At 36.3% G+C, this 14,509-nt stretch overlaps 1 protein-coding gene across 1 annotated transcript in view; it reads left to right on the plus strand.

The window, feature by feature from the left end:
* LOC149008458 (2-isopropylmalate synthase A-like) overlaps positions 1-14,509 on the plus strand; it is a 70,918-nt gene that overhangs the window by 29,900 nt on the left and 26,509 nt on the right. Inside the window, exons 7-8 of the mRNA XM_089167489.1 lie at positions 5,495-5,528; positions 5,622-5,696. Coding sequence (XP_089023615.1) covers positions 5,495-5,528; positions 5,622-5,696 — 109 coding nt within the window. The remainder of the gene's footprint in view (positions 1-5,494; positions 5,529-5,621; positions 5,697-14,509) is intronic.

Below are 14,509 nucleotides of genomic sequence, written 5' to 3' on the forward strand. Positions count from 1 at the left end.
TCATATTCTTAGACATGATCAATGTTGTATACAAAATGATTGCAAAGTCACTGAACAACATCAAAATATTTTTTTCCGGACAAAAATAATCATGTACCTAGCTAGTAGTTTTTCCCTTGCCCATATATCTTTTTTAAATATAAAATGATTTTTAAAATTTCTCCGGCAAGAAAATTGGTTACCCATAGCAAAACCAACGATGAAACCATATGGACAACACTTTAAAAACACATAGAGAGCCATTTCATATTTTTCTATAATTTTTCAGATTCTTTTTCTCCATTTACCTTATTTGTCCCTACTTATTAATATTATTTAATATTTTATTAATTTCTTTGAAAATTAAAATAATTATTTATTGGGTAGAAAAATATTTTGATTTTGTGAGACCATAGGTCGGCCCATGGAGTTCAACATATATTTATTCCATCACTATAAAAGACATAAATCATGTATATTTTTTACATTTTATGTGTAGGAAAATATATTTTTGACACCCAAAAATAAATAATAATCCACTTTGTGAAATAAAATTTTAGCATCATGAGTTCGTAGATAAGCTCACAAGACACGGCTGCTTCCACTCCAGAGTAGGGCTAGTCCTGATACGCTGCAAATGCAGCCAGCCGGTACCCTATCTGGAATACCCGGAGGAGTGATCCACGGTCCCGACGATCAAGTTTAGGAACGATCATATCCACTTAGCACAATAATATAATCAAAAGCAAGAACAAATGTTTGTATTCATGTAATTTAATAATAAAAGTCAAGAAAGGATCTCAGAAGGATCACAAAAGAACATCAGAGTGTGGAAAATGATATCAGTGAAATAAATAGTCAAAATGTGGAATGAGGCGGAAACCCACTCCACAACAACAACGGAAGGTAGTTCGAATAAAAGTAAAGGTTACAACTAGTTCTCAAAAGAAAGGAAAGAAAAAGGGTAAACAACTAAGCTAGTGTCTCTTCTAACTTATAAATTGTATCCTCAATAACATAAATAAAAGAAGGCAAGACATGGCTGCTTCCACTCCAGAGTATGGCTAGTCCTGATATGCCACAAAATCCACCAAGGGACCTTCAGTGTAATCCTCATAGCTGCCAGTATCCTGGGGGTAGTATGCTTTATCAACGGGCGGCTCGTAGTATGGGCCATCAAGTTCTTCTGTTCCTGCAGGATAGTCTAACAAAATATTTGCACAAAAGGAGTGAGTTCAAAAGAACTCAGCAAGGCAGGTTATTCCACAATAATATAAATAACATGATACAAAACATAGCATGATGCAATATGATATGAAACAGACAATGCATGTATGAATCTAATTCTATGTATGCTAGTCTCTATGACAGACATGCTTTAAGTCATAGCACCATACTTCTTTGGGTGTGGTCCAAATCACTTTCCCTCAACCATTTAAGATATCTTGGGTTCTCCGGTTGGTAATGGGTCTTGCATCCCTCTCGGACAATCCATGGCTGGGGTTTTAGTCACCACTCTCTTACATCACCATTTGGTCTAAGTATTGGCGCATGTCAAGGTAAAGCCTAACCCAATGCAAGTTATCTACTTAGTTGTATAAAGTCAGATCCAGATACTTCCCCTATGGCACCAACCAACTCGGTTCAGTATCCTTCACACTAGAGTCAGCGTATCCAATGGCTACAACCAACTCGGACTATGGACTCATCAACCCTATTGCTCATCCACAAATAATAGACGAGAAGCTCTCACGTCCTCTCACGGATCATTTCACCGGTCTCGAGCGCCCGTGAGCCCAAGTCTAGCTATTTGCAACTCTACCAATAAATGGCCTCTTATGAGTATCCGCAATGTGATCTATGTCCTCTCGTGGGTTGGTACCAATCTTGAGTGCCCACAAATCCACATTGCTACCACGGGTCGTTCGGTCTCAATATCCTTTCTAATCGGGTCTGATACAACAAGGACATCCTAGCCAACACCACTAGACAAGTCTTATGTATGACATCCAATAATCCGGGAAAGCGTCAATGGGCACCATCGGAAACATCCCATTCTATTCCCTCTGATGTCCAAGGACAGAAATGTCAATAAGACATTCCTCAATCCCAAATCATACCTATTCAATCACATTCCCAATTCCATCATATCATACACAAATGATACTTTATCATATAGAAAGATATATCATAACATGATCAATCACATATGTAATTAACAAGAATGAATAATCATGATAACAAGAGAATATATAAACATGGCACTATTGTACTTGAAGTACTACAATAGTCATATAATGTAAGAAATGCGATAAAGAAGGTGAATCTAAGAAGTTCCCAAAGTAGAAACACGATTTACATAATCTATGTAATTATGGTAATAACCGTCCTTACCTTAAATTGAATTGAAGATAATCCAAAGATCAAATAGAATGGTCCCAAGGTTAGTACTTGCACCCTAGACAATCATAGATGCAATATTAGAAGAAGAATCAAGCAAATCGGAGGTCAAACGGATGAAATCGGACAAATACATCAAAGCTGTATTCAGCTGGTCGACTGGCTGGTTGACTGACCTAGTCGACCAAGCAGTCGACCAGATGAACAGTAACGGGGCTGAAATGAGATTTTTTATCCTAAACCTAGCTTTCGGGACTCAGATCACTCCGAAATTTGAAAGGAATGTTAGGAACAGTAAATGAAGACTATCTAGCAAAGATTTAACATCAATCAATGGTCAAATTAAGATTCCCCAATTTGAAACCCTAGCTTCTAAAAGCTAGACATCATGTTCTTTAATGAAATTAATTGCAAATGCAAAGGAAATCAAGGATTCAATTAAGGGAATGATAAGCAATAGATTAGAATCAATTACTAACATAAACAGACTTAGTATGCTATAGAAATCAGTTTAGGGGATGAAATCATGTTGCTATGAAGAAAATCATAAGAATGCAAGGTTAAGAATCAATATAAGGAGCATAGCATTGATAGAATGAGAGGGGTTTATTCAAATGCACGGAGAGAACACAAGAAGAGGTGGTTGCAAGGTTGCAGCACCATCTTCATAGTCCCAACAGCAAGAATGAGATGAGGTAGGAGTAGATTAGAGAGAGAATGAGAGATTACATGCCTTGTAGAAGAAATTTAAGAAGAGAGACTATGATTCTTGTAGAAGATCTTCACCAATGCCAATGAGAGGCCTAAGAGGAGTCTCTTCACGTTCTCAAGAGGTTATAGCAATAGAATAGGGTTCTAACTACGAGGTTCACTTAAGTAGGGCATAAAATAATTCAAAAATCAGAATTTTCGTATTTAATAATCAGCTGGTCGACTGGTCAGTCGACCAAGCAAGAACAACAACTTAAATCAAGGAAATAAATGGCCGGATCAACTCAAATTCACTTGGGCTTTCTCCCACAACTCAATCCACTAGTCTAGGTCAGAGAATTACCTTTGAATCATGTTCGGAAGTGCATTAGATCCATCAACTAAACTCCCCTTCTTCAAGGTGCAGTTTCTTATCAAATACTGACAATGCTTCCAAGTATGGAGCATCATCAACAATACCCATGGGTTTCGGGTCAACACCATGTCTTCTACAGAGAGGGCCCATAGAGACCTCTTCCTTCACTTTGGGGTATTGGATCTACCCTAAGGGAAAGGTCTGACATGACTTCCTAAGACTTTCAAAGATAGCAACACTGTTATCAAGGTCCAACTTCAAGGTCAAACATTAAACAAACCCTTCTTCGCTCAAAACAGATAGGGTGTCCTTGCTAGGTTTGGGCTGGATTTCACATTCTGCCCCCTTTAAAATAATTTCGTCCTCGAAATTGGGAGAGTACTTGGCTTCCAAAGAGATGGAGATACATTGCTTTTATCTTGATTTTCTTCTCCTAAAATCTATAGAAAACAAATGACAATAAGTCTTTTGTAAGAAAACAAAGGAGTAAATCCAACATGCTTTGAAATCATAAACAATTAGAAGGGTTAGCAAATCATGAAGATCACACTTGATTTCCCTCAAAATCATCATGTGTAGAAACTACAAGGTTATAGAGTGTATGGAGATCCACTCTAGAACAACAGGGATAGAAGGATCAGTCATAGGAATGACTTAAGATCACCCTCGTATCAAAGGGAAAATAGAAGGCACTAGAAGAAATAGGAGAGAGAATAGGTCAGCTTCGGGGTAAACTTCTACCAAACGAAACTAGGCAATTCATACGGTAGAGAATAAATCAACCAATGCATATGGTATGTACGCATTTGGCACATCAACAAGGTTAGGATTAGGTGGGATTTCACATTCTCCCCCCCTTAAAATAATTTCACCCTCGAAATTGTAAGCATACTTGGGCTTCCAATAAGATGAGGAAACTTCTTCAGGGGTGTGATTCTTCCGCCGAATCTTTACCAGGGGATGGAAAGTACAATGAAAAATTGATTTAATAGGTAAAGAACATTGGACTCTTGGCTGACTTCTTAAACGGCTGAGAGGAACTCAAAATAATAAGCAGATGCTAAGAATGCAAGAGATGCACCGGTGACCAATCGAACGAAGATAGGAACAAGGGCTACGAATAACGAACTGGAAGAAAAGTTTTCTAGGCTTCTCAAAAGGTACTAGGGTTTCAAAGGTCTTCCACAAAACATCACACTTCCAACATTTCAACCACACTTAAATCCGCTGTACAGGTAATTAAAATCCAAACAATGCATCAAAATCATATATTATTTCCATATCCATCTGACAACTTTCTAACATGCATTTTGAAAAAAAAAAAAAATCTAGTTTGGAGAAGAATGATTATCTCTGAGATGGAAAACAGCAAGATTTGACTAAAATGCCACTGAATCCACGCAATGCGCTCATTTGCCGGCAAGAACCACGCAAAAGATGATTAAGATTGACTCAAACAAGGCAAAAATCAAAGCTAGAATTAGGTATTTTCACTTAGACTAGAGGGGTTGAAATTTCACTCAAAATGAGCGAAGTTTCTACCCTCTTGACCTTTAAAAGGGGTAGGGTGGTTGAAATCTTGCGAGATGATGTTGACCAATGGCTGAAAATTTTGTCCAAAATTTCGCCGAAATCTTTACTTTTTTATTTCGTGTCCCATTTTGTCTCTGTGTCAGCGAGAGAAAATTTTGCAAAATTTAATACAATGGTGGTGAGATCTTCCTGTTGAGAGATGCAGTTATGAAATTACGCTTTTTAAAAAAATTTCTGTGTTGCCAAGAAAATGTGATGGATTAGGAGCTTTTGCCATGGTCACTGGCATAAGTGGGAAGTTTGTTTCCATATCCATGAGTTAGAACCATATTTATTAAGGTAATCCCAAAGCAACAGTTATATGTCAAGGTGGGTCTTGATGCCCAAGGCAGTATTGGATTGTTAAAAAGATGTAGGTCTTCAGATTTGTGCATTTGCCTTGTTTTTTGTGGTTTATTTCCTAGTTTACCTTTAAACTAAATGAAATAACATCTACTCATTTTTCCTCCAACACAGTGGACGCCATGCATTGAGATCTCGACTGCTGGAGGTATCTATCATTTGCATTTTCTATGAGAAATTTATGTGCTTGTTATTAAAACATGCTTGTTCAGATGTAGTCTATAACTCTGTCTTCTTCCAGCTAGGTTATGCATTAGGTGATAAGGATCTTGATGATGTATTTTGGCGTTTCAAAGCAGTGGCTGAGAAAAAGAAGGTGAGACATGACCAGATCATATTTTGTTGTAACTTTTATTTTACAAGACTATATATATTATTTGGGAAGCAGTTTATGTTAAGGCAGAAGGGTTCTAATTTTGAACTTACATGGGAAACTTTGGCCCATAAAATTTTAAAATTTTTAGGGTATTTGGAAATATTAAAATTTTTGTACTTGTTTTTCTATGATTAACAGAGAAAAATTTGTTTGCTATGAGAAGGGAGAGTATTGCAGTTGTGGTGCAGGCGTGTGTAGCATGAAGGCCATATTTAATACTATCCTACGATGGGCTCTTATTTAATATATATATATATATATATATATATATATATATATATATATATATATATATATATGTAGATTTATTTATTTATTTATTTGTAATTTGTTCAATTATAATGCCCAAATTTAGATCCATAAAGGGTACTTCTTCTTTTTTATTATTTATTTATTTATTTAAGTATGGTATCCTAGTATAGTAGTATGAGGGCCTTCTAGGTCTTTGGGGTTAAATATTCTTAGTTGAGGAGTTTATCGAGAACGCAGTCGTAGCCTGGAGGTCAAGGCATTGAAACAGTCTCTCAGCAAAAATTGATGGGGTTGTAGGATGGTTAGGGACCTGCTTCTCAGTGGAGAGGTCATGGGTTCAACTCCTACCGGCAGCATATGTAATATCCCTATCCCTATATATAAAAAGCGCCTTTGTACCAAAAAAAAAAAAAATTGATTGGGTAAGACCATGGTGGGAGATCTCGCGAGATCTCGTGAGATATCTCGCTATTTTGAGATAGCGAGACGAGATCTGAGAGATGGGAGATCTCGTCACATCTCGCCGAGATCTCGCCTCTCTCTCGCAGCAACCATCAAAACTTGCTAGAAACTTGATTTTTTGCCGGAATTTGTTGGGGATTCAACTTCTAAACATCTTTAAGACATCTGCAACATCAAATTATCATCATTCAAGCATATTTCAACTAGATCTTCAACAAAGGTAAGATTTTCCCCCAAATTTGAATTTTTTTCCAAATAGAATGTTCTACAATGGGTGTGTGAGTCTAGTGTAAATATATGTTGATCCATAAGCTTTGATCTACACTTTCATGGAAACCAATTTAATGTGACATTTAAACCGATATGTGACATACTACAGTGATGAGTTGACTTGGGAGTCATATGTGGCCACCGTTCAGAATCAGTTGATGCAAAATGCTGAGTGATACTCTTGCTGTCTTGTAGTCTTGTAATCTTATTACTCACATACTCTTGTGAATGTGAACTTATGGATTATGATTTATGACTTACTTGAAGTCTAAAACTTCTTATGGTTATAAAATTTTGAAGACATTTAAGTTCTTTGATAGTTTGATGTGTAATATATTTGATACTTTATAGTTGATAACATGAATTACTTGATATCTCTACATTACATGTTGTCTAACCTTGCATTTCATAGCATTTCGGTTTTACACATAGGATCAACTTAGAAGACATACTTATGGTTATTTTCTCAAAAATCTAAAGGCCACCAATGTGTTCAAAAGGCCTTAAAATTGCTAAATACCAAATTTCAGCCCAACCGGGGCCTTAAAACCCACCAAGATGGGCCACCGAGATTACGCCAAAATTTTGGTAGATCTCGACCGAGATCTCGCCATCTCGGTCGAGATCTGTCTATTTTGGAGTGGCGAGATTTCGCTTGAGAGCGAGATCTCCCACCATGGGTAAGATTGCATAGGGAAATTGCACCCCCCCGGGGGGGGGGGAATCTGCTTGTGCGAAAGCCTTTAGCACCGGATTTGGCTAGACTTAGTAATGCTATTCCTGTTATTCCCAGTGTTTAAGTCCATCTGATTCCTTAATAATTGTTTAATTTTGTTAGATTATTACTTGCCCTTGACCAACTTGACAATGTCTTTACATGTCCTTTGAGAACAAGAGGAGAAAATCATAGGAATCCTAATAGACTGTAAAGTGGTGGGGATCATTGGTGTGGGATCCTTCCACTTTATAATCTGATCTATCATGGCTTGCCCTTGAAGCTCATCATCTGGGTGAGATTATAGGGGTCAGTTAAAACAAAACTTAGGAACAATCCAAAAGAGTATTATACAACTTTGAAACAAAGAATAAGTATATAATATCTAGCAACAATAGTAAAACCATAACATCCTAGCAACAATTACAAAACCATAACATTGATTCAATGACAACTTCTCTATTTCTTTTGATTCAAGACAACACCTCATGCTATTATTATTTTATATATATTTTTTGGTATCTGAGGTTCATCCGGGCCAGCTTGCGCGCACCTTGATTACATCCTCAGGGGGGATGCTTGTCGTCCGCAAGGGTCGAACCCATGACCTCTCTACTGAGAAGTATGGATCTTACCACTCTACCAACCCTGCATTGACACACCTCATGCTATTATTGTCAAACCCCAACTTAACTACATAGGTTCAAGGCATAATTGGTATGCTATGGGGAAATACCACATAATTTTGAGGGCTACATCTCACTTCCACAGTTCCATTCCATAGATCTCAATATCAATGGATAAAGAGAATCCAATTATCATTAGTAGAGGATGAAGAATTAAACTATCATTAGTTCAAATGATTAAGTTTCTTACAAAACTATCTATCAGAGTGCTTTCTACTTGTCATATTACATCCAAGGCGTCATTATATAGCGACAAAGTTATTAAATATATTAAAAACTAATGTATCTTGGATACAAGCTTTAATGTTCATAAGCACAATTGGCACACACGCAACAAGCTCCATTTGTCTCTATCTCCTTCACCACAAAGCCGTATTCTTCTAATGTTGGAACGTCACCTGTCACAGTATCTAAAGAGAAACATTCATCGAGAGTAAGCCTTCCAACACAAGCTTAGTGAGGGGAGATGCATGTCCACTGCAACTCCAGCTCCTCTAAAATGTAGCAATATGATTAAAGTGAATAAACATACAACGCAATCACACGGTTAAATCAACACACACATAACACATAACCATGATCATTTATTAGAAAATAAAACCTAGCAAACCATCTCTAAGTCTCAACTGGTTAAGTTCTAGTACGACAAGTTAGGTAGATTTCTAGCCTCCAGAGGCAACGAGCACAAGGAAATACAAACCCTAGTTGTGTTGGAGCAGTCTTGGCATATACTTTCAGACAACCCTCTACATAATCCCGTTCTGCTGCCTTTCATGGGGAAGTCTTCATACTGGGCTACCTGTTTCTAGTAGAATCAACATTGTACTTTACGCCAGGTAGTTTGGCAACTATTATCATCAGCTCTACCCGTATATAGAATAACCTACACCTAAACTCTATTGGCAAGGGTTATAGTACTGGGTATGTTCAGTCAACCATATGCACACATAGCTCGCATGATGTAATGACTTGTTAAACTTATGCATGCACTCCATATCACATGCACCTGTGTAATAAATGAATCAATAGATCACATATCCCATGCCATGAATATCAATATATCACTATCATCATTATCCATATCACCAAATAATCAATAAGCAATCCCATAGCCTAATGCAATGTGATCATGAAAAAGGAATAATGATGCATGTTGCATATAATCAAATAACACTTTGAAAACAGAGCTAATCCCTCACCTGTAGTGACGGTCAACATGTATCAGGAATTAGGCGTCCAATATGGCCTCACAATCACTAGTGTTTGGACCAAATAAAACACCACTAATAAACCAATAGTACCATTAGGGCCTGATGAACAAAACCCTAAAGCATAGGGACCTAATCCCCACAAAAACTATTTTATAACATCTTTTCATAATTCTGCCTGATTTTGTGCTTCAAAACAGTTAACTTTGGGATAAATAAACCTTGAGCTCAGTTAATTTGAGATTGGTTTTAATAAAGCTGGACTTCCAAAAACTAGCATGTCTAGAAACCCCAGAGTTAGAATTGACTTCTAGGTTGGATATGAGATCCCTAACATACAACGTCTGGAATTTATCCTATTTCTGTACATAGTGGTAAGATGAGCCCAGAACCTGATTTTTAATATTTTTGACAGATACATGATGTGATATAGACTTAATATCGAACATATCCTGAAGTTTCAAGCCAAAATAGTTTAAAAAGCTATAGTTATGATGTCTGGAATTACTAATTTCAGGTCGTAGTATAATAGTGTACTTTCCATTTAATTATAAATAGAGGGCTTTGAGATCATATTGATCAATAAGCCATTTTACCACAATCAGCTTTCTTAACATGACATCAAAGCCTCAAGACGATTAGGGAAGAACAAAAACAGACGGAAAGAAGAAGAGAAGAGAGAGAGAGGAAGAGAACTACTTGCCGCTGCTTGTCGCTGCTTCCGCTGCTTCAAGAGAAGACAAACAGAATCGCAATCGCAAAACTTACTGATGCTTCCTGTTCTTGTAATTAGAAGAGTACTTCTCGCTGCTTCTTGTGATTAGAAGAGAAGATGAACAGAATCGCATCCATTCCTGCTGCTTCTTGTGATTAGAAGAGAAGACAAATAGAATCGCATGGTATCACATGGTTCATTCTAAATCTTAGAATACCGCCATCGATCCTCTTCTCAAACAGTGAATTTCCTGTGATTTTTTCTTCTGTACTCTTCTTTCGACCCTCGAATTAAGCCTAACTTTATTCAAACTAGGTTTTTTCCCTCCTTACTACGGTTCTATTAGCCCAAAAACAGAAAGAAACAAAATACCGATGTTTTAGGGGTTTCTTTGGTAAATTTGCATTTTCCAGGGATTTATTTGTAAATTTGCATAGTTTCGGGGGCTTATTAGTAAATTTGCGTAGTTTCGGGGGCTTATTAGTAAATTTGCATAGTTACAAGGACTTATTTGTAAATTCAAATAGTTTCAGGGACCTGTGTGTACATTTACATAGTTTCAAGGACCTGTTTATAAATTTGCATAGTTTCAGGGACATATTTGTAATTTCAACTTTTCCACGGATTTATTTGTAATTTCTCAAAAAAAAAAAAAAAAAAAAAAAAAAAGAAGAAGAAGAAGAAGAAGAGAGAAACATGGTGTTCCTTATGTGCACTTTTTGAATCATGGTTTGGCTATTGCTTTCTACGACGTTTTAATTATTTTTGAAAGGGTGAAAACTGAAGAATTGCAGACAATTTTTTCAACATGGTGACTACCGATGGTACTATTGCTCCCACTGGCTCCAAACATTACCCCACTCTTCATCCCTTTTTCGGTAAGATTTCATGGAACAAATTATTTGATCTGGTCTCAATCTATTTACCTAACTATTGTCGGAAGAGGACTTGTTGGACACATTAAGGGCACCATTATCAAACCTACTACCATAGGTGTTTCATAGGATAAATGGATCTCAACTGACTCTCTTATTATGTCATTCCGTTTGAATTCCATGAATCCAAATATTGTCCGTGGATATCTATTACTTGATACTGCAACCCAAATCTGGAAGGCTACTACTGAAACATATGGACAGTTGGAGAATGATGCACAGGTTAATAAGCTACAAAAGAAGCTTTATGAGACTACCCAAAAGGAACTGACTATGGCACAATATTATGCTGAGTTTCGATCTCTTTGGCAAGAGTTGGATCATTATGGGGATTATCACCCCACTAATCCAAATGATGTGACTAATAGGAAGCACGTTGATAAAATTCAGGTATATGACTTCTTGGCAGGTTTGAATGTGGAGTATGATCAGATTAGAGTGCAAGTATTAAGTCTTTCTCCCTTTCTTACACTAGAATAGTCTTATGCCCTTGTTTAGTGTGAGGAAAGCCGTTGATTAGCCATGCTTCATGCTCCTATTGTGGAGAAATCAACCTCACAGTCTGTTAGCACTAAATCTAATTCGGCTAAGGAGATTGTCAAGTGTGAGCACTGTTACAAACCATATCATACCAAGGCCAATTGTTGGAAGCTCTATGGGAAGCTTGCTGATTTTGAGCAAAAAAAGGCACAAAGAAGGGGAAAATCGAAAGCTAATCTTTTTTAGACAATTTCTACAACACACTCTACAGACATTGGTTTTTCATAGGAGTTAGCTACTCTACGACGTATTCTGCAATCTTTTATTGTCGGTACAACCTCTACCACTACTTCCTCTACTAACCATACCAACTCTTACCTTACTACTTCTGATAAAACTTTTACAGTCTTTCAAGTTTCTTCAGTTTTATGCTCCTTAGATCATTGATACAGGAGCCACAGATCATGTGATAGGTTTATCCTCCTTACAATATTCTCCAACTTCTTGAAATGATAAACTTCGAATTGTTGATGGCTCCTATTCTTCTATTGTTGGAAAAGGGACCATTCAGCATTCTCCATCACTTTCTTTGTCTAAAGTTTTACATGTTCCCTCTTTCTTTACTAACTTGCTCTCTATTGGTAGTCTTACACATGACTTGAATTGTAAAGTGACATTTTTCCCATCTTATTGTGTCTTCCAGGATCTGGTGACGAGGAAGGAGATTGGACGTGGTAAACTAGACAATGGACTTTATTTGCTCGAGCCGATTGTAGGATCTACTTCTGCTCTCACTACATCTTCTAATAAGGTCCATTCGGTAATATCAGACCTTCATTAGTGGCACCGTAGGCTAGGTCACCCCCCCTCAGGAACTCTTAAGAAAATATTTCCTAATTTAGTTTCTTCTTGTAACAATGATTTTTTTTTTTGGAGCCTGCATTTTTTGCGAAGCAGACTTGTTCTACTTATTTACTTTCTCTTCATAATAGAAAATCTATTCCTTTTGAGCTAATTCCTTTTGTTACTTTTATTAATTGTCACTCTCGTTTTACATGGATTTATATTTTAAAACAAAAAGTGAGGTTTTACGATGTTTTCGTGATTTTCATAATATGATTAAAACTCAGTTCAATGCCATTGTGAAGATCCTTCACAGTGACAATGGCACAAAGTATATTGATGGTGAGTTTCAAAGATATCTCTCTGGACTCGACATAATACACCAGACCAATTGTGTTGATACGGCTGCCCAAAATGGGGTTGCTGAAAGGAAGAATCAACATCTTTTAGAGATATCCCGTTCAATTATGATTGCTATGAATGTACTTGACCAATATTGGAGTGATGCTATACTCACTGCCTCTTACCTTATGAATATGATGTTTAGTAGGATACTTGGTTTTAAGTGTCCTAATAAGATTCTCCAGGGAGCCTCCTTTTTTATTAATTCACCAAAGATTTTTGGATGTGCGTGTAATGCCGAATCACACCCACCAGAGTAAGCTGGCTCCCTGCAGTCTACGCTGCATATTTATGGGGAATTCTGCTACTCAGAAAGGGTACAAATGTTATCATCCTCCTTCCATTAAGACCGTGTTAAAGTCCCGAAAAACTCCTACCATTAAAGAAGTGGTTCACGCTAGCAGTTTTTCACAATTCCATGTGGATTCCACTGGTAAAGAGCAATATTTTATTATTGACATCATGGTGGGAGATCTCGCGAGATATCTCGCCTTTTTAGAGAGGCGAGACGAGATCTCGCCCATCTCGCGAGATCTCGCCAATATCTCGCTCGAGATCTCGCTAATGGTCCCATTTTCCACACTTTAGGGGCTTTTTAAAGCCCTTGTCTCGCTCGAGAGAGGCATATCTCACCTCTCTCGAGCCTCTCTCTCTCCTCTATCTCGTTGGAAGCCCATATTTGGCCGGAAAACTTCATTTTTGGCTGGAATTTGTTGGGGATTCAACATAGCAACATCTTCAACTCATCTACAACAACAAATTGAAGCATATTTGTAGTGATTCAAGCATATTTCAAGGGATCTTCAAGAAATGTAAGATTTTCCCCCAAATTTGATTTTTTTCAAGTACAAGGTTCTACAATGATTGTATGAGTGTGATATAAATGTATGTTGATGTTCAAGCTTAGATCTACACTTTCATGGAAAAAAATTTAATTTTCTGTTATTAATTTTTTTTTTTGAATTTTCATATTTAAAAAATATATTATATAAAAAATTAAAATTAAAGATTATAAATAAATACTTATGATATGAATGTGATTATTATTTATGTTAAACTACATTTAGAGGGCTACAATCTCATGTATTAATATTTTGATTATCATGCTTGCTGTATTTTTATTTTTATTTTTATTTTAAATAATTAAATAAAATAATTATGAAAAATAATATTTTATTAAAAATGTATATGTTTTTTTTTTTTTAAATGATGCTTATATTATGTAGTTTATTTTAAAAATACAAACATGTCTTATTGAGCATTGTATATATGTTATCTTAGAACAAAGTGTGTGTTTTGTTGTTTTATAAATTATTTTTACATAAAATAATTATAAAAAATAATATGTTATTAAAAATTTATCTGTTTTTTTTTTTTTAAATGATGCTCATATTATGTAGTTTATTTTAAAAATACTAACATGTTTGTTTGAGTAGTGTATATATGTTATCTTAGAACAAAGTGTGTGTTTTGTTGTTTTATAAATTGTTTTTACATGTTTTTCTATACTAAAAATTATTCTAATGATTATTTGGGAATATTCATGATTCATGTATGTATTTCAGACTTTCAGTGCTGTACATTTGAATCTTAAATGGCAACTAGTGGGAGTGGCGGCACTGGTAGTGGGACTCAGGACATTGCTTGGCAACATGGGGATCCACCGATCACGACAAGAAGAAATCCCGATGCAAGTATTGCCTCAAGACTTTGAGTTCTGGTGGTTCAACCAGATTAAAGCAACATTTGGCTGGTGGTTATAAAGATGTTGCTAAGTGTCCTAGG

The sequence above is a fragment of the Hakea prostrata genome, chromosome 8, assembly GCF_041222555.1.
Source record: "Hakea prostrata isolate BN-2017 chromosome 8, UWA_Hpros_2, whole genome shotgun sequence".
Taxonomy (NCBI): Eukaryota; Viridiplantae; Streptophyta; class Magnoliopsida; order Proteales; family Proteaceae; genus Hakea; species Hakea prostrata.